This window comes from Microtus ochrogaster, chromosome 15, assembly GCF_000317375.1.
Source record: "Microtus ochrogaster isolate Prairie Vole_2 chromosome 15, MicOch1.0, whole genome shotgun sequence".
In the NCBI taxonomy this organism is placed as follows: domain Eukaryota; kingdom Metazoa; phylum Chordata; class Mammalia; order Rodentia; family Cricetidae; genus Microtus; species Microtus ochrogaster.
This window is the reverse complement of record NC_022017.1, coordinates 11719662-11740955: the sequence shown is the minus strand read 5'-3', so window position 1 is coordinate 11740955 and position 21294 is coordinate 11719662. Positions and strand designations below refer to the sequence as shown.

The following is a 21294-nucleotide window of genomic DNA, read 5'->3' as shown; positions in this document are numbered from 1 at the left end:
TTCTCTCAGTTCCCCGGTTGCTTGTTCTCTTTGGAGTAATTTTGACAAGCCTCCACTCAATTAGTAGTGAGGTCACAGCCATGAGCGAGCTTCAGGGTGCTCTGGGCTGACAACAGGGTTTATATTAGAATGAGCAGAGTATCTGTCCATGCTAGTGTATGTAGTCAGTTCCTCTACACATTTCAGTTTAAATATTTTCCTTATTAATTAGTCATTTTAAAACTAATTTTTATTTGGTCATGTCTGCTGCTTTCAAATAGGTCTTGGCCATGATTAAAGCCCCAAGAATAGAATTTAAGGAAAAGCTAAATGGAGTAAATGAGTTAACATTTACCTTTCTTCAGTCCACTGCAGATTCCTGTGCTTTAGTAGTTGCTAGCCCTCACCTCCCGCCCACCTTCACGGATGCACACATGCACACTATCCTGATGCCTCAGTACCCTTGCGTCCCTTATAGAGTATACCAATAACTGGTATTTATTCATTGTTAAAGAGGTAATTATACTTTAAGCTTCCAGCTTCCATTTAAAACAAAAAAAGATTAATATGTCTATACAGACCTTCCTCCAGCACTTAACCTGGTAAGTATCTTTCAAGTGAATCTGTTAACTAACCTGTTAAATTATTGATGCTTGTATTTCTTTACATTTATTTTTATTAAGCGTTTAGTTACAAAGTGGGAAAATAACCATGGCTTCAAGGTGGTAGCATACGAATGAAGATGAAAATGAAAATCAGTAAATGAAGATCATTGACCACACTATTTATCTACAGTAGTTAATTGAGACAGTTTTGGCCTTAAGTTGTGAGTACTTAAAATAACCTTGGCTAAGCTGTACCAGCCTGAAGGCCAGTGTAATTGCCCCAGGTACCAAACACTTGCTCCTGACAGAAAAGAATGACTGAATTCTTGTAAGGGAAGGAAACTGAGCTTTCTAAAGGTTTTCACTGACTTCAGGATTCATCTGCTTCCAATATTTAATTTCGCCATAACCAGTTACTTCTCCCATGAAATCTCATTTTAAAAGAATGGCACGTGCCTGCCTTTTTCCCTTTGGGGACCCTCAAGGTGTGTATTGCTTCTGTAGCTTCAGTGTCCTCACTGCCCCTGCTTTCTTTGGGCTGTATTATAGACACTGCTGTTTGGTAAGTGTATCCAGAGCAAAGCATAGAATTCAGAAGAGAAAACCCTGGATGGGACCTTTGCCTTCCTGACTTCTGTGAGGCCTTTCCCATTGTAGGCAGCCCTGGGACTCTACGGAAGATCTACTGAGAAGTGAGGGTGGAGTCAGGCCAGTGATGTCTCCTGGGATCCACCCAAGAGAAGGAATAAGCATTCTTCTTTTCTTTCCTTTTTCCTTTCTCGGTTTGTTGTTTTGTTTGTTTGCGTTCTGAGACAAGGTTTCACTATGTGGTCCTGGCTGTCCTGAAACACTCTGTAGACCAGTCTGGTCTTGAACTCACAGAGATCTCCCTGCCTCTGTCTCCTGAGTGCTGGGATTAAAGGCATGCACCACACGTGGCTTCTCATTTCTTTTATATATTTGGAGTTGACTACAAAATTTCAGAAAGATTTTCTTGTGGTACTGTGGTTTTAGCAGAAGCCCTGCCCTGGCTTTTAAATAGCATACTCTTCTTTGCAGAAATTAGCTTTATTAAAGTTTTTAGGTAGTAATGAAACTAGTCATAAATTAGCCCGCAATAAGTGATATTGACATATACATTAATGTTTAACCAAAAACCAAACCAAAACGAAAACACCCTCCCCCACCCCGTACTGGGTCTGGAACACAGGACCTTTTGCCTGTTAGGCAAGCACTCGGCCAATGGGCTGCATCCCAAACTGTCTTTTTTTATAGTGAGTTCATTTGGAAGGGGATGAGCAGTGCTCCCTGCACTCTGCTTAGCCTTCTCCAGCTCCCCCTGTAGAGTCTGCTGTGAATGTGTGATGAGAAGTAATATTCTTGACCCAAAAATTAGCTCATTCCCTCAAAGGCTCTAAGAAGTGAGTATGAGTTGATCCACAGCTTTCTTAATTCTCAGATTTCACTAGTAGAAGCAGAGCGACAGCGTATCATGCGGTTACCTAGACAGACTAGTCATACATTTTAGATTAGGCCAAGTTTGTTCCTGGTGTCTTGTTAGCTATTCATAAAGTCCCTTCTTCCTCAAAATGACCCAATTTAAATAATAAATTACAGTATTACTCTCTTTGTAAACTCCTTTGAGTACCAACTGTAAAATACCTTTTTAGAGGGAAAACAGACCCTTAATGAAAAGTAGAACGTAAAAGAAAAACCATAACAGGACGTCCACCCGTGAGTCTGGTTTTCACTTCTGTACTGATGTCCCATGTGGACTCTTCAACAGAACTCTAAGTCATGGCTGCCATTTAGCTGTGGGATACTTGAGCTGGTAGTTCTTGCTTGTAGGTTCCAATACCTGAGAGTTTTTTCCTACATTCACCCCATTGTTGAACTTGGGACGTTCCACTACTCTTCGCCATCACCTAACTACAGAGCAGGTTTCCGTGACGATCCCCACGCTTACTGGTGCCTGCCTGTTCTCAATCCTTCTCTCTGGACCCTTGTGACGGGCCTGCTTCAGATGGAGCGCCCGAGACACACACACGAGCTGTGCTCTGCCGTCTTCACCATTGCCTTAGCTATTCCCAAATATGGTTAAAAGATTTTCTTTGAAGTCACACTAAGTGAGCCTTTATGGTTTTCAGTAGAGTTGGTAGATGATGGTGTGAAATGTTTTCCACTGTACTTAATTAACAATATATGTGTCCAGAAGGCTTCGTTTATTTTTATTTGTGACCACTTTCTGAGTTTTAGTTTCCCTCCCCCCATTTATTTTTGTAATCTCTGTGTTCTGGCCACACCCAGGAGATCTGCTTTTGATTTCTCCCTTAAAAACTACGTGGTAAATTTTCTCTCTCATTCTTCTGAGATGGAAAAATTAAAAAATTATCACAACTTAAAAGAATGTTTTTACACTGTTTCATCTTACTGCTTGTTGCTTATTACAGCCTGAGACCAGACCAAAAAGGTGACAGTTACTTGGCTCCTGTGTGTCATTGATGATAAATGGGTTTCAAGGCAGGTATGAACATACTATTCCTCTTGATAGAAGTTGGAGCATGGCCATGCACTTTACACGACGCCCTGTTTCTTAAGTACAGCTAAGACAGTTGGGCAAGAGCTGCTGCAGCACTAGAATGTTTCATTAGCATTGGAGGACAGAGAGCCCTACAGCAAGTATGTATAGACCTGTGTGGTCCACTGTGGCAACCACTGTGAGCCTTGGAAATGTGAAGAAGTCTGAGATTCACACCATGAGCACACATCGCACTGCAGAGGCTTAGCACAGGAAGAACGCTAGACACCTAATAGGATTTTTATATTACTGTCATATTGAAATGAAAATACATAATTACACTGGATTGAATATGTTGTTAAAATTAATTTCATCTCCTATTTTAATGACTATCAGAAAGTTTCAAGTACATGTGGCACACATTTATTTCTTTTGCATAGGTTGATGTAAGCAAACGTAGCATCTTTTTGTTTTGTTTTTGTTTTTCGAGACAGGGTTTCCCTGTGGCTTTGGAGCCTGTCCTGGAACTAGCTCTGTAGACCAGGCTGGTCTCGAACTCACAGAGATCCGCCTGCCTCTGCCTCCCGAGTGCTGGGATTAAAGGCGTGCGCCACCATCGCCCGGCGGCAAACGTAGCATCTTTTTTAATGAAAAAAAAGTTTACTTTTTATCAATGAGAGTATTATCATTGCCTTACACACTTGAACTGTTTTCTCCTATTAAGAATTTAAGAGTAAGCCAGGCGTAGGAGCGTGGGCCTTTAATCCTAGCACTCAGGGAGTCTGAGACAGGTGGATCTCTGTGAGTTCAAGGCCGGCCTGGTCTACAAAGTGAGTTCCAGGATGGCCAGGGTAACACAGAGAAACCCCCCCCCCAAAAAAAAGTAAATTGGGCATGATGACACACATTTTTAATCCCAGTACTCTGAAAGGCAAGAGACAGGTGGATCTCTGAAATCAAGGGCAACCTGGTTTACATAGAGAGTTCCAGGATAGCAGGATTATATAGTAAGACCCTGTCTCAAAAAAAAAAAAAGTGAGTAATTACCTTTATTACAAATTATATCACATATTTATTAGTATATATTATACTAATGCAGGTTGAGTTTTATATTTCAGCATAACTTATGGTCATTTTAAAGCTGTTTGTGTTAAATTTACTTTTTTATTTTTTTCCCTTTAAAACTAGAGGTTCGGACTTAACTTACTTCAGTTTTGAAGGATAGAGGTACATTAAAGCCTGGTTTTCGGAGCATGTTTTTCTGTGGATGACCCTTAAGCCCAGAGAAGCTGTTGTTGTCCTTAGTATAGTTCCTATGCCTTTTTTAAACTTCAAGTTTATAGTATTGAAACTGGAATATTAATGTGTTAGATAAGGAAGCATGGGGTTTAGGTTGATGGGGAAAAATGTCTTTTTAAAGTTTTAACAAAAATGCTTGGCTACCCTCCTAACAAATAGACTTTGATTCTTGGGGGGGGGGTGCTCTGACCACAAGTTCCCGGCCACCCAGACCAGAAATAATCATACAGAAACTACATTATTTAAATCACTGCTTGGCCTATTACTTCTAGCTTCTTATTGGCTAGCTCTTACATCTTAAACTAACCCATCCTCATTAATCTGTGTATCACCATGTGGCTGTGGCCTACTGGGTAAAGTTCTGTCCCAGCATCTGTCTCTGGTGGGGGTGGGAGCTACTTGGCTTCTCCTGACTCCACCTTCTTTCTCCCAGCATTCAGTTTAGTTTTCCCGGCCTACCTCTGTTCTGCCCTGCTACATGCCCAAAGCAGTTTCTTTACCAATCAGTGGTAATCACAGCATACAGAGGGGAATCCCACATCAAAGTCGGATGGCTAAGAGCTATGTATCTATTGCCTTACACATTAGAGGTCAGGCATCTAAAGTGAGTCTTAGGGAGTTGAACTAAAAATTCTGCTATGTTGCTTTGGGAAGCTCCTTACCTTTCTGGGCCTCTGGAGGATGCTGTTACTGGTCTGTGGCCCCTCTGTTTTCAGGGCCAGACCTTTTTGAAGCTACTAACATTGAATTTTGGAGTTTGGCCCTCTTGTGTTCCTTTGCTTTGTAGATACCATTGGTATTGCATTGAGCTCACCAGGATTGTGAGGGTAATCTCCCTACCTTGAAATCATTTAATCTAATCATATCTACAAAATCCCTTTTGCCTTGCAGGGTAACATATTCTGTGGCTTCAGGGATTAAGATCTGAGGGACTTAGGGGGGGTGGAGAGCATTATTCTGCCTACACAAGATCTGTTTATCTTCAAAGGGAAGAATGAAATCTTACCTCTGCTTCATATCAGAGTATCCCAACCATCAAGTGACCTTCTTCCTCGCTCACCAGGGAAGACTTGCTGGGAAGACTGCTTTAGTTTGATGTCTTTAGTTTGATTAGCATTTCCTTTGGTATTTGATCACCTTAGAATATAAAACACTTAGACATTTGAAAATGCAGTTTTCCCCCAAATAGTCATTACTGAGAACCCCCTAACATGAATGTTAGTGTTAAACTTTGTCATTTGCAGAATAATGCAATTTAGCAAATAGAGTCCGCAGGCAGTCCATCAAGCTGAAGTTCTAACATCACTGTGTAACACAGGCTGGTACCTTTCATTTTAAATCATTCTTTACCTGTAGAATGTATCTACCAGATCTGCCTTCACTGCCCTGTCCCCATAGCTGTACTAGGACAGCTGTGTGCAGTTTGGGTGTTGGTGCACAGGTACACATGGGCAGTCTTTTTGTTAAAACCAAGTCTACATTTCCACATAACAGTTAGAGCTGTCTATAATTTATTAGCTTAACCAAAGACGTAAGAGTTATGGCTCTGAGAATCAGTTGGAAGGAAGTTTATAATTCTTTTCAGGTTGATGTAAAAACTCTTAATGTAGACCTGGGAAGATGGGTCAGTAGGCCACAAATGTGTCATGTTTGCACAGGACCCTGAATTTGGTTCCCAGAGCTCAAGTCAAACAGCTCATTTTCTCCTAAGCCCAGCTCCAGGGGAACCTGATGCCTCTGGGCTCCTCAGGCACCTGCACCTAATGTGCACACAGACACATGGGCAATTAAAAGTCAAATAAATCGCCGGGCGATGGTGGCGCACGCCTTTAATCCCAGCACTCGGGAGGCAGAGGCAGGCGGATCTCTGTGAGTTCGAGACCAGCCTGGTCTACAGAGCTAGTTCCAGGACAGGCTCCAAAGCCACAGAGAAACCCTGTCTCGAAAAACCAAAAAAAAAAAAAAGTCAAATAAATCTTAAAAAACTCATCACTGTATGTGACCTTTCTTAAAAACCAGTTCTCCTTGCCTGCCAATTTAGAGTCTCGGGTAGGAAAGTTAGGCTTCTTGTCTTCAGGATCTGGTCATCTTCAGAAAAAAGAAAGACACTGGCATCCTTAGTAACTTGCCTTTTGTACCTTGAGGTTATCAAAGTACCTACAACAGGTTAACATTAAAATGTATATCTGAAAATGCTTTCCTATTACTGTTTTCAACAAATGTATACATTCTATAGGAGAGTACTGAGAACAGTTGCCCCTGATATTCCACCACAGGAAACGTCCATTCGCTCTCTGTCAGAGCATGCCCTCCAGTAGTATCTGTAGCAGTATGCAAATTGTAGGTGGAAAGGCTCAGTTGGACTGCTGAAGGGTCACATCTGCCTAAGCTGGGTTTATATGTGGAGGCCTGCTTATGCTTACACAGCAGTGACTCCCCAGGAGTCCTGAGGGTCCCCTCTGCAGGTGTTAGCTTCTAGGAAGTGAGAATTTACAGTGTGGAGGGTGGACAGAGCCAGTGCCCCAGTGGTGGGCACTTGCTGAGGTAGTCTGTAAGCAGGTCGTGAGCTGCCTGTTTCTTCTCTTTCTCATGTGGAAAATCACTGGTTTACCTTTAACAGCAGAGATAGACATCAACAGATACATGATATTTAGGCAATTTAGGGTATCAGTTTTCCATAATTCAACTGTACACAGGTTTTCTGTAAAGTGCCAATCTGATCGTTTAAAATTGTTTTTGAAGAAACATTCTAGTTGTTTGTAATTTGTTGACAGTCTCCCTTGCTTCTACAACTGTTACTCACAGAACTAGACTTCACTACTGTCCTAAATTATCCTACTCCCAAAGGTAAAGTGGAGCTAAAATAATGACTTTAAATCCTGTTATGGAGTCATTAACCTTGAGTGTGAAAGTAGTATAGATTTGGGGGTCAGCAAGTCAACTGAGAGAAAAACACAGAGTCTGCAAAGATGGCTCAGTTTGTACTTTCCTTGTAAGCATGATGACCTGAGTTTGATCCTCCGCACTCATGCGGTGGGGGAGCCAGACATATCAAGATGGCTCAGCAGATTAAAGGTACCTGCTGCCAAACCTGATAGCCTGAGACTGATTTCTGGAACTCATAATGGAAGGATTACCAGCTCACTCAAGTTGTCCTCTGACCTCCATCCACACATTGTAACACACATAAACAAATATTTTTTAAGGCTGTATGTATATATGGTGGCTTGAGTCCTATCCTTCTAGCTAGAAGGAGAGAACCAACTCCTGGAAGTTGTCCTCTAACCCATACCCTGCTCTTGTGTGCCACGGCACGTACATGCCCATCACATACACACTAAATAAGTACATGTTTAAAGAATAAATAAAAATAAGGTAGAAAGCAGTTGGGGAAGACACTGCATTTACCTCTGCTGGCCACATGCACCAATGTGTGCCTGTGCACATGGTAATAATAGTTCTGTGGTTTGGTTCTGTTTTTATGTTCAGATTTTTGGTTAAATAGTTTAACCCAAGTAACTTCCTACCTTACTCTTGGTCTGGTCTCACGTACTTTATATTTTATTGTTATTGTTATTGTTGTTAATTAAGTTACTGTTACTATTATTACAGTTCTTTATCCTTTTATTGGGTTTAAATTTCCCTTTACAAAATATGCATGGATCAAAAATGTGCCTTTGGAAGAAATTGCTGGTGTTAGTTGTGCTGGCGTCACTTCATACTGTGATGTTTTCTCTGTTTACCAAGAGATGAGTATTTAAATATAACCATGTGCATGTTTTCCCCTTCTCCCGCTGCATGCAGGGATTCGGGTTCGTAACTTTCGAGAATAGTGCTGATGCAGACAGGGCCAGGGAGAAATTGCACGGCACCGTGGTAGAGGGCCGTAAAATCGAGGTGCATGTCTTCAATAATTCAATTTCTCGTTTATATTTTTCTTTCTCTTTGTGTACTGCCTCACTTATTTCACATTTGGAGCCTGTCCTGTCCGTGTGTGCACACCTGTCTGTGTCTGTCTTCACCTCCTTGCACCACACTATATAAAAGTAACACCCTGTCTGCTTCTCCCTCCCCCCTTGGCTGTCTGAGGTGTAGTTGGGGGCGGGGAATGTGTGCTTACCTGTGCTCTCATTCCCTTTTTTCCTCTTCCAAAATGTTTATCCTTTGCTCTCTTGATGTTTTTTTCTTTGCTTCAGTTTCTGCAAGACTCTGAATTCCTGTATGAGGCCTAAACAAAACTAACTTTTAAAATGTTTAAAAACTACCTAGCTTGTAACATTGTGTCTTGGAGGCCAGTTCCCCTCCGTTTGCGTTTGATAAGTGTGGATAGACGATGGTGGAGGTTTTGGGGGGGAGGACAGAGTCCAAAGCTCTGGTAGTTCTAAACTTTACTTAATACCAAGAATTTCAAGACTTGATTACAGAGTTGATAGCAGAGGGCTTAAGGGCAGCTGGTGGCATAGATGGACAGATACTGTGATTGCTAAGTCAGCCCCTGGGCTCACCAGCACTAGAGGGACTAACGCATTGAAGGTTAACTGGCTCCTCTCTTCTTTACCGGTTTTTTTTTTTTTTAAGTATTAAATATAAAAGCCACCATTCGAGTAAGATGTCTGCATATTTTGCTTTTTCCCCCTTTTCAATGGTTTAGCATTTAGGGCCCTTCACTTGACTCACTCTTTCCATGGTAACTATACACAATGCTGGCGATGGTGCCCGTTGGCGGTAAGTGAATCGAAAGTGCTAGAGAAGAAGCTTTTAAAATGTAATCACAAAACAATTAAGAGAGAAAAGTCCATCTGCCATCTCACATTAACACTACCAGATGTGGTTTGACTTGCTTCTCTCCCTTCCCGCCCCTTTTATTTTCACTGCTGTGGGGTGATGTCGCCTGGACTTTGGATGTACATCCTGTCTTGTAGCAGTCTGAGCTGTTTGGTTACTGACTTCATGATGATTTTTTTTTCCCCTTGCGCATCTTACTCAGAGTTACTGAACTCCAGTTTGGCTGGTTTTATTAATGCACTTCCTACCCCAACTTTTCCCTTTTTCCCAAACCACTGTGCAGCTCTTTTCCGCTGATACCTTCCTCACATTCTCTCCTATTTTCCCCACCACTCTGTTCTCTTTCTGTGGCTTCTCATTCCTTCCTTTCTTCCTTCCCATTCCTCTGTCTGGCAGCTGTTGGTGTCTCTTGCTGACTGGTAGTGTCTGGTTGGTTCTGGCTGTTTTTCCTTTGAATTGCTTGGTGGCTTTCTGCTCTAGTCGCTATTTCAAGCTTTTGTTCCATTCCGACCTTGCTGTTCATTTCCCCTCTTTTTTCGATGCTGTTTCTTTCTTTTCTTTGTGTGTGTTAATTGCATGCTCGCAGTCTCATCCTTGTTGTCTTCCATTCTTTCCTTGTAAGTGTGAAATGTTTACATTATCTGGTGGTCAAACTAGAGTAAATGGAGTTTCAAGCTGTCCTCACATAGGGAGGGGCCGGGAGGTCACCCTACAAATCATAAAAGATATCAGATGTTTCTAAATTCCAATTTTACCTAAAATTGGTCTTTATAACATAAGTCTAGCACAATGTATATTCCTAGAGACAATGTAGGCTGGCCTTGGTGGCACAAGTCTGTATATAATCTAAGTGTTCAGTAGGCTGAGGCAGGAGGATCACAAGTTTGAAGCCAACCTGACTATATAGAAAATTGCAGGCTCAGCCCAAGCTGCCTAGTAAGGCTTTGCTTCAACAGTAAATGAGACACATTCATATTTCATAAGCTCTGAGCTTAAGGCTGGCTATGGTTGAGTTTATGGTGAGGTTTTATTTTTCTGACAGGAACTCTGGGGTTGGTCTTGAGGACGCCCACAGTGTCCTGGCTCCTAGGCTTCATCACTCCTTTTTGTAGCAATACCATCTTTGTGAGGCCTACTTCCCTTGGTGTGGAGAATGCCCAGATTGTATGCTTTTGTTAGGGGTTAGAGAGGACCACAGCACAGGAGAAACACTCAAATCTTCACTGCGAGCACCTGTGCCAAAGGCCCTCGGGAAACTTCATCTTAAATGAGTGATTCATGTGGTCTAGGAAATTGAGGATGGCCCTCCAACTGTTAACTTGGGAATCTATAGTTCCTGTATTTATGTACTAATCCCAGACAGTATAGAAAAAAGAAAAAAAGTAGACCCGCAGGAGAGGAAGGTGGCAAGCCTCTGTTTTACAAACAAGCTCCAGATTCATTTGCAGACACACTTGTTCCCTGTTTACTTTTTGCCAAATTGTCCTCAGTACAGAGACAGCCCAAGGCCGGCCAGAGAACCTGTAACTGCTCCTTTTCTCTGAGTGCCGAGAGGAAGAACAACCACAGTTTTCTCTTAAGACACCAGGAAACTGCATTTTACTCTTGTTAGCCTCATTTAATAAGCACTTGCATTAAAATCCTATGAATATTTCATAATGCTGTGTTAATTATCTAAATGCTATCAGGAATTTACATTTTAAATTATGTGCTGTATTACTGGATAGGCAGTGTCATGTTTCCTAATATATCCCTCCCTCCCCTCTTGTCTGCCTATTATTTTTAGGTGAATAATGCCACAGCACGCGTCATGACCAATAAGAAGATGGTCACACCATATGCAAATGGTGAGGAGTTACTAGCTGCCTTGGGGGAATGTTGTCCTCACATAAATACATGGAGTTTTCATGGCTTTCTAGGACCATCTGCTCAGTTCACATCCAGCCTCTTTCAAGTTTTTTCCTTAAAACTAAGCTAAGCTTTTTACTTACAAAGGTGTTTTGTTCTCAATAACTTTCATCTATACACAATACCATTGCTTGAGGCTACCTGTTAAAGCAGACTAGGTAGCCTGTGAGCATCCTCCTTTTCAGTCTCCTGTAGTTCCTTGTAATGTGGGGATTGCCGGGTTGCCCTGGTGGCCCTGCTGTGTTTTCCTGCTGGTCTCTTCAGATGACTGTGATCTGGATTAGTGGGAAGGAAAAGCCTAGTCTCTTGTAGGTCTCGATCCCTTGCTTTCCATGGGGCTTTAGGGTGTAGCTTCTTATTCCAATATGACATGTCATGTAGTAAGTTTAATGAATATTAGTGAGAGTGGGATTTTCAGTGAATAATTTGCCCCAACACAAACAAAAGCTGGAAAGGTGGCTTCTAAGGTAAGGTAAAGTACTAGGCGTACAAACTTTGACAGTGGAGTTCAATAGCTGGAACCTCCATGAAAAGCCATATCTGCTGACCCATATCTGTAATCTCAGCACTTTACCCAGGGATCCGAGACAGACACAGGAGAACAGGAAGAAGTTTGGGCCAGCCAGCCTGAAATACACCATATAGTAGCAGAGACAATAAAGGCCTTTGCTTCAGCAAGGGAAAAGGAGACCGCTGACTTCCACTGCCCTCCGTTGGCACACCCATACTCTCATATACAAAATAAGTTTAAATTCTCTGAAAAATAAAAAATTTAGGCTGAAGTAACAGTTCAGGGTAAGAGCCCATACTGATCTTGCAGAGGACCCAAGTACAGTTCCCAGCACTCATGTCAGGTGGCCCTGAACTACCTGAAACTCTGGCTCTGGAGGAAATGAATTTGTTCATGACTGCCCACATGAGCATCGTGTTCATTTTGGGAGGTGTGTGCAGGTCCATGTACATGGAAATCAGACACCCTCAGACCTATACTAGTCTGGTCTCCTTTCACCATACAGACCCAAGGATCAAGCAGGCATGGTGTCAGATGCTTTGACTCACTGAGCCGTCCGTCTTGTTGGCCCTCGTGAGCATTTTTATCAGAACGGGGATTGGACTGAGGTGTTTTAGCCAGATAATGGTGGCTTATACCTGTAACCCTGGCACTAGCAAGGCTAAGGCAGGAGGATAATGAGTTCAGAGCACATAGCTTGGATTGCATAGGGTCCAGTAGGTAAAGATGCTTACCTCCAAGCCTGATGAAACCCACATACATGCATGGTGGAGAAAATCAGTTCCTGTGAATTGTCCTTTGACTGCTTCATATGTGTTTTTCATATGCACACACACACACAAACACACGCACACACACGGTAAATGTAAAAAAAAAAAGTAAGAAAATCTCTAATTTCAATAGAACTGGCCTTTCCTTCTCTGTGTCCTATTTCCATAGTGTAGCAATGGCAGGGGCTGGAAAGTGAAGTCATAGCCTGGGCCCCTCAAGGAAATAAATGCAGGTGTGCTGCTTCTCCTGTGGAAAAGTTGGTAGTTATTTGGGGTTTTTGTTTTGGTTTTTGTTGTTTTGTTTTGGTTTTTGTTGTTTTGTTTTGTTTTGTTTTTGATTTTCAAGACAGGGTTTCTTCATACTTCATAGCTTTTGGTTCCTGTCCTGGAACTAGTTCTATAGACTGTGCTTGCCTCGAACTCACAGAGATCCACCTGCCTCTGCCTCCCGAGTGCTGGGATTAAAGGTGTGCGCCACCACCGCCCAGCCGATATTTGAGTTTTTATATAGAGTTTTACTCACTACTAGAGAGAGTAGCATATATCCCTTGCTTACCAACAAAATACTTGCCGTATTCCTGTAAGTATATAAAACAATAAAATTTTCTCCCAACATAGTATTATTTGGAAACTCCACATTTCTAAATCTTGAACTTAATGTTTGACATCACTATGTTGTCCTTCAGAGTTTGAGTAATATGCTCATTAAATATGTTTGTTACAAATTAAACCTCAGAAGCCATGAAGCTATGCTCAAAAGATGGGAATGGACTTTGTATTTTATTACTGCCTATCTTTCCCTTTCTACTTATTGATCCCCAGCTTTTATTATGAAAAGGGATTTCCTTTACCTACAAAACTTGTGTGTACAGCTGAATGTGCCATCAGGTTCCAGGTCACATTTGAATTCAGTCAGAGTTGACTTTACCGAAGCCTCTAATGGAAAGTACTGTTAAGGTGGTGGATGAGAAAGTGTTGTCATTGGCACCAGTCACCTGTCTTCTAAGCTCAGAGCAGGTCCTGTCTGCCAAACCCCACGGTGCATCTCTGTTTCCTCTTCTTCTCACCCCTCCACCTTCTTCTCTTCATTTTCTTCCTCTGCTCTAGTTAGTCTGTTGCTGTGATAAAACACTCAGACTAAAAGCAAGTATTTATTGTTAGGGGATTCAGAGCAGTTCTCAAGCAGAAACTGGAAGGACAGTGCTTACTGGACCGCTGAAAAGCTCAGACTTAGCTATATAACACAGGACTACTTGCCCAGGGAATGATGTCACCCACAGCGGGCTTGGCTCTCCTGCATCAGTTAATAATCAAGCCAGTCCCCACAGGTGTATCAATAGATAATCGGATCTGGACAGTCCCTCTGTCTTCCCAGCCCTTCACTCTGTACTGTACACCCCTGCCTACCTGCCCAAGCCCTCATCCCCTCAATGGTGCTGCTTAAAGATGATACCATTGCCCTTTCCTACAAAGTCTAACCTCGGGAGGAAAAGCAGTCCAGAGAGGCCTGGAACCTTGACATGCAGAGTTCACATAGTTATAACCCATTCACTGTCTTCTTTTCTGTTTCAGGCTGGAAATTAAGTCCAGTAGTTGGAGCTGTGTATGGCCCTGAATTATATGCAGGTAGTATTGTCTGCTTTCCTTTCTGACACATAATGCCTTCTGTGCTTTTCATGTGGCTGTGTCTTTGTAATCTTTTCACGTTTCTATTTTTTATTTAATTTTTTAAATGTGCCTAGCCTCCAGCTTTCAAGCTGATGTGTCCCTAGGCAATGAGGCGGCTGTGCCCTTGTCAGGAAGAGGAGGCATCAACACTTACATTCCTCTAATCAGTAAGTAGCCTACACTGATCTAGCATGGGATTTTTTGGTTTTTGGTTTGTTTTGTTTGTTTGTTTTTGTTTTTTTTGGGGGGGGTGGTTTTAGTTTTTTGAGACACGGTTTGTCTGTGTAGCTTTGGAGCCTGTCTGACACTTGCTCTGTAAACCAGGCTGGCCTTGGAGACCCAGAGATCGCCTACCTCTGCCTCCCAAGTGCTGGGATTAAAGGTGTGCACCACCATGCCCGGCCTGGCATGGGTTTTTACTGTTGCCGCTGACATGCTAATTTGGTCTGTTTTTCTTCTCCTAGCATGATATAGAACTGCCAAAAAAAAAGAGAACCATTCTTTTTTGTTGATGTTTTGTTTTTTTGAAATAGGGTTTCTCTGTGTAACAGCCCTGGCTGCCTTGGAGCTCTCCTTGTAGACCGGGCTGGCCTCGAACTCACTGAGATTCTCCTGCATCTGCCTCTGTAGTGCTGGGATTAAAGGTGTGCGCCATCAATGCCTGGCTGGGGTGGGGGGGCATTCTTGAAAGGATAATAGATACCACAGTGCCCTGTTCTGTGTAACTCACACACTGGAAGCTTCCACTAAACAAAAATCATTGGAAAGTATGCAGAGGGTAAAATGTAAATATCCTCTCTATATTTGATCCTAAGGGAGTCAAAGACATGAGTGTGTATAGACCGCATTACTCAAGCCTTCTCGCCACCTCAGGCCCACTCTCCCATGGAGTACCACTTAGCACAGCTCCACTGTCAGGGACTACCCTCCACTCGCTTACTCTTTCTAGGTCACTCTGACCCAAGCCCTCTTCCCCTGGGAAGAGGTGTGACTCAACTGGATTCAGCAGAGTGGGGTGTTTCTGCATGACTTCCAGAGCAAAGCATATTTAGAACAGGCCTTTGGAAAATGTCTGCCTCGTAAAAGGATACAGCATAGCTGGAAAGGTTAATATTGTAGAGCCGCCTGGACAGTGGTGGTGCACGCCTTTAGTCCCAGCACTAGGGAGGCAGGGGCAGGCGGATCTCTGTGAGTTCGAGGCCAGCCTGGTCTACAGAGCGAGTTTCAGTACAGCCAGGGCTACACAGAATGCCCCTGTCTTAAAAAAAACAAATGTATACATATTTTAAAGAAAGTTGACAAATGAATTCTCTAAAAACTGTTGTTTTCCTTGGAGGTTAGTACCATGTAAAAATATATAAAGAACATTCCTTTTGAGGAACAAATATTACATGATAACATATAGAAATGAAGTTAAGAGACTGGTGGGTCACTGTTATTTTGAGGCCAATGTGGTCTACAGAATGAGTTCCAGGATAAGCTCCAAAGCTGCAGAGAAACCCTGTCTCAAAAAATCCAAAAAAATAAATAGATAAATAAACTAGAAATGAAATTAATAATTGACTAGTTAAAATGTATATTACTCTGATTTAAACCGCCACAGAAACTAAGTGTTGTACATCTTACTGAGGTGGTCGTCAGAGCTGCTTCTGGTAGAAACTCCTCTTCTCATGCATTATTACTGGGAACACCTAAAAGGGAGAGTAAATTCAAGATTTGTGATGAGTGAGCCATGGAATCATCGCTTGATCATCCTGTGTCTCTCTTTCCACTTCTTCCCTCAAAGCTGCAGTGTCAGGGGTGTATTAATAAGTGTACTTGCTTTTTTTTTTTTTTTTTTTTGGTTTTTCGAGACAGGGTTTCTCTGTGGCTTTGGAGCCTGTCCTGGAACTAGCTCTGTAGACCAGGCTGGTCTCGAACTCACAGAGATCCGCCTGCCTCTGCCTCCCGAGTGCTGGGATTAAAGGCGTGCGCCACCACCGCCCGGCCGTACTTGCTATTTTTTCAGGAAAGATTTGTTGCCTGTTTTTCTACCTTTTCCACAGTTAATTCTCAGTCTGGTTTTGTCCAGCTCCTGAAAGCAAGTTGAAGTTTCTGTTATATTTTGGGTCTCCCTTTAGTTCCTGGCTTTCCTTACCCAACTGCAGCCACCACGGCAGCTGCATTCAGAGGAGCCCATCTGAGGGGCAGAGGGCGGACAGTGTATGGTGCAGTCCGAGCGGTACCTCCAACAGCCATCCCTGCCTATCCAGGGTAAGCATTAGATTCCAGAATCATGTTTCTAAAATGAGCAATTGAATAAAAAAAGAAGGGAAGACCTCTCCGATTTCTAGGATGTTGCTGGGCAGCATTTAGATGCTGTGTGAATATTTTCAAATCAATGGATAGAGGGCAAGAACCAAAATACAGAAATGTGTCCGAGGGTCAATTCGTTATACAAACCCTCGTTTTGGCCACCTTAAGCCTTCATGGTGATGGCTTAAGATAGTAGCCAGAGCCGTCTTGTGTTTGCTAGCGGTGTGTTGGCATGGAGTTCACTCAGCAGCGCACGAGTGTGAATTAACACTACTACAGAGAACTGAGAAAGGAGCTGGAGATTTTAGTGCCAGACTGCGTCTGCTGTGCTCACCCCGTCTCACCACCCCATGTGGGGCCAGAGGCCAGCACATGTGCCCACCCCATGGTTTCTCTGCCTGGGTAGTGAGCAGCAAAGCTAGTTACCCACAATGGATTTGCTTTCTTTGTAGGAAACAGATTGAAAGAGGTGAATTCAAAGACAAACCAAGTCCAATTGAATCGAGGGAGAGAGGGAGAAGTAGGAGGAATCAGCTGCAGCTGGCTTCTGAGACGGTAGCAGCTGGTGTAGCTGAGCATCCTCGTCTTCCGTTTGGAGTGGAGGGTGTCTCATGCAGTGGAAAGATTCCATAGCAACAAAAAAATCCTTTGTTTTTGAATGGGAAAAAGGAGGGAAGATGGCAGATTGGCTTTCAGTTGTTTATCTGTGTCAGCCTAACATATATTTTTATATAAAGTGAACTTCTCTAATTCAGTTGTACCAAGGACTTTCTCTTTTAAAAGATTTGACATTTCTCTTCTTCATCTTTTCTCTGCCTATGAAGTTTTTTTTTTTGCTGTTGTTTTTGTTTTGTTTTTTTCCTATATTCTGGAGAAATATAAATAGCTGCAGAAAAACCAATTAGCTGCTTTTTAGTTAAAACATAAAGGAAGATAGCATGTCCCTTTCTGATAGCAAAATTGGCTTCACCAGGAGGTATACTAATTTAACATTCATTCATTCATAGACCAATGGACATACCATTAGGAGTCCTCCATGCCACAGAATTAAAGCATTTTTATTAGACAAGGCAAGTATGCATGCTGAAGTGGGCAGACTCCAAGACACTGCAAGGGAACTGCTTCAGAGAATAACTTTCATTTGCAATTTATAGATAATTAAATCCCATGCATTCCATCATCTCCATCTTCTGCCATGACTTGCTTTTAATTTTATCCTTTTTTGTCTCAACTTGACCTTTGACCTTCAACCTCTGACATCTCTTTTTTAAAAAATTAATTGAAGATACAGCTTTGTTTCACCAAGAAATAATTGAGTGAAACATGAAAGTGCATCTTTTGCAAGCTCAGCACACTAGAAAAACTGCTCATGATGCGTCTCCCATTCCAACCTGAAAGCATTCACTGTCGCCACATTTGCAGGGATAGTGCACAGACTCTACGGACTACCTATTGTAACTTCCTGAGCTACTTCATAAAGTAGCAGAACTCACTTCTGTTCAGTGTAGGTCCTTTCAGTATACTGGCCAAACTTAAGAACCATTCTCTACTAAGTCTCTGTCAGGTATATAGATTTGCTTAAACAAATCTTTTTTGTCTGATCATGTCAGTTTCTGTGCGTTGCATTGAACACTAATTTCCCTTGTATTCTTTTTTATTAACTATACCATCTGTTTACATGGAAGATGGCAAGGAATAAGTCCAGTATTTCATGGGGAATGGCCTAGAACTGCTTTAAGCCTTATGAGTCACTGTGCTCTCACCTCTTACGGCACTGGGTACAGGGATGATCAGAATTCTTCTAGAATTCAAATAGTTACAATAAGTGATTTACCTTAGAACAAAAATATCCTTGTTTTTAATGGCAACATTCTTTATAGAAGGAATGTGTTGTAGTCTTTGCCTGTGTCCCCTCACTGACATTAATGGAGATTAATCCTCTTGACCTCCATGCTTGCCACTCATCTGCCTTCTCCTACACGGGTCTTTTTTGAAAATGCATTGGAGAGGCACATTCAACCTGATGCCAGACTCTAGCTGCAAATGGAGACCGAACAGGAAAAGCCTGCTTACAGGCACCGGAAGTGTGTCTGCTTTTCCTGCAGCACAAAATAGGCCTAGCAATCGTGCATCGCAAGGTGTGACCTTGCGACTTGTTAGCTTATTCATTATAACTGGAGAAAGAAACTGTCCATTTTATCTAGCTGCATAAACAAAAACAGATTTTTGAAAATACATTTAAACAGCCAAATTTTGACCTGACAAATATGAGAGAAAGCTTGTCTTTTCTCTACCACTGTTCATGTCTTCTGGTCCCAAAATAATGTTCTGAGGGAAATCTGTGTATACAAAAGCACTTCTACATTTTAAGCATAACAGTGTAGTGCTAAAAGACTCCAGATTTATGTTTAAAAAAACTAATATTGCCTGCTTGACAAAGCCCATTACCAAATAGGAGGGTGAGGCCTGCCCGCAGCTGCCTCGGTCACTGTTTAAATCAAACAGGACAGGCCTCGGCATGCACAGTGCTTCCATCACCAATTGTAGTTTTCAGAATTCTTAGACTATTAGTTAAGAAAGAACCCTTAAAATCTTCCAGTTGCTCCTTCCCACTCTGGATTATATTGTTACTATCTGGGATCCCACTGCACCTTTCAATTCTTGGACCAATCACCTTAACCTTGAGCTCATTACCTCTGCTTGTGAAAGCAATGCATTGTGGGTATTTTTGGTTGTTTTGTTCTTTTGGTTTTTATTTTAATTACATTTCTCTGTTTACTTTGGTCAGAATTGATTGACTTGTTTTTCCAAGGTGTTGCATTGGTTCTCAAAAATGCTGAATAATAATACTTTGCATGCTTGTGTGATCAGCCAAATCTTATCGCATGTCTAATGTGCAGGGTGAAAAGCAGGTGATGTATGGATAACAGGAAAAGCCTACACTTTACTTTGAAAATGAAAATACACTAATAAGCATCATTTGGAACACACTTTGCACACAGGTTCTGGAATTCGTTTTGTTCACTCTCTTCCTGAAGTTAATCCCTCACCACCCCTACCCTTTGTACGCTTTTAAAGAACAGTGTTCTCCTAGGACACACTTACATTTAAAAATACTACAGATTCTAAAGTCGATCTGTTAAACCAGCAGATCTCAGACAGCTACATGAGTCCCTGCCAGGAGCACTGTTTGTGTCATTAGTCTGAGTTACCCAATGTCCAGGTGCTCGGTCTAGTTTTGCAGACCCTTAGCTCTCCTTGCATGTCCTGGAGCCGTGGAACGCACGTGTGCACTTGGCACATCTCTGTCACAGCTTGCCGCGGCCCCATGTCCAGGTCACATTCATACATCACCTGCCTGTTTAGCGCATGTGCATGCTGCCGTCCTCAATAACCGGAATGTGTTTCTGTTCTTTTGTTTTTTTGTTTTTGTTTTTGTGTGGATTTCTGCAGTGTGGTTTACCAGGACGGATTTTACGGTGCTGACCTCTATGTAAGTACATACACCGGGGCCTTTTTGACCCCATCCCCTGACAAGCCAGCCTTTTTTTTTCTGTTTAGTTTGTTTTGTTTTTATTTTCGTTTTATTTTGTTTTCCTTTTTAAAAAATATAATTTAATTTTTGTTTTCCTTTTTCCTTGTGGATATATATATTATATATTTTAAGAATGCAAGCATGCTTCTCTGCCACTGCGCTTGCCCCTGGGTGCAAAAACTAAGCCTTTGGGTCTCATGACGGTTGCTGGGGTCAGTCTACTGGACATATTCTTCCCCTTCCCTACGCTCACGAGTGTTCTGGGCATCTCTTACCTTGTGAGATGATCAGCAGGTTTAAAGTCGTATTGTCTCATCATCTGCATACATGAATAGCAGGACAAGTTTAGCCTGACCAGCTCTTCCCTCTTTGTGCTTCCCTTCCCATCTCACACCCTCTTCAGAGCATTAGGGCTTTGGTGTGTGTAAACAGCAATACGCTTTCTGAGCTGTGTTCTTTCTGATTTTACATCATCTAAAGAGCATAAACTTGTGAAAGTGCCATCAAGGAGCTGATATTCAGAGGCTCATGTAGAAACTAGGGGATCTCAGATGAAGACCACAGCCAGGGGTCTGTTCTTTAGGGGTCAGCCAGGGAATCTGAGGAGCATAACTCACAGCCTTGACTCTTAATACCATTCAGTTATGGTGAAGATTTGCCAATTCCATCAGCCAGAGTGGCATTTAATCCATCATCCATCTAGCTGGAGGTGAAGTTACATGATTTTTTGGTCACATACTCTTAAACGATAGACAAAGTGTGGTAGCTAGCAGGAAGAGCTTTTGAGTTTAGAAGACTGTTTGTAGGGAGCTTTCCAAATGGTCTTTTTCTGAATGCTAGCATAGTCTACCCACCCAAATTATTAAGACAATTTTATAAATAGGAAGTTACTCGGTAGGGCATACCCAGGAGGTGCTTTCTGTAGCCTCGCCTCTCTGGGCTTTGAGGCTGTTGATACCTGCTTATTCGGCAGTCTGAGGTCACACCATTCAGAAGGCACCGAGTCAGGAGAGTATGCTGAGCATGTACTATTTAGAGTAGGCCTTAAGCGTGTCTACCTAGTAAAGATCCTTACTCATAAGTCATCAGTCCGTGTCTCAGATTGTGATTGTCAGAATTGCATACAAGCTCTTTTTGTATTTTAATTCTAATACTTGTTCAGCAAATTTTCTATAAGTACCTTTCCCATGTTTATAGTTGAAGACTGGGCAGATTATGCATTTCTGAATGTGCGTATTTACATACGATGTTAGCATATGCATCCTCCATATTCTTAGAAAACTCAACTTCGTATCATTTACTTTTTTTGGAATCTGCTCTGGTAGAGCAGGCTTTCCATTTGAATTATTTCCTTAACTGAGGGTTTTGTTGTTTGTTTGGGACTTTGTGTTGTTTTGGGGGGCAGGGATTTGTTGTTTTGG

General features: G+C 42.1%; 1 protein-coding gene across 15 annotated transcripts in view; it reads left to right on the top strand.

Annotated features, from left to right (window-relative positions):
• Rbfox2 (RNA binding fox-1 homolog 2) overlaps positions 1–21294 on the top strand; it is a 241572-nt gene that overhangs the window by 210616 nt on the left and 9662 nt on the right. For 7 of the 15 annotated variants that reach the window (XM_013348772.2, XM_013348771.2, XM_013348775.2 and 4 more), the window contains 6 exons: positions 8206–8298; positions 10973–11033; positions 13948–14001; positions 14118–14210; positions 16152–16296; positions 19792–19831. In XM_013348772.2, the coding sequence (XP_013204226.1) occupies positions 8206–8298; positions 10973–11033; positions 13948–14001; positions 14118–14210; positions 16152–16296; positions 19792–19831 (486 nt within the window). The remainder of the gene's footprint in view (positions 1–8205; positions 8299–10972; positions 11034–13947; positions 14002–14117; positions 14211–16151; positions 16297–19791; positions 19832–21294) is intronic. The other 8 variants (XM_013348774.2, XM_013348776.2, XM_013348773.2 and 5 more) reach the window with 3 other exon arrangements.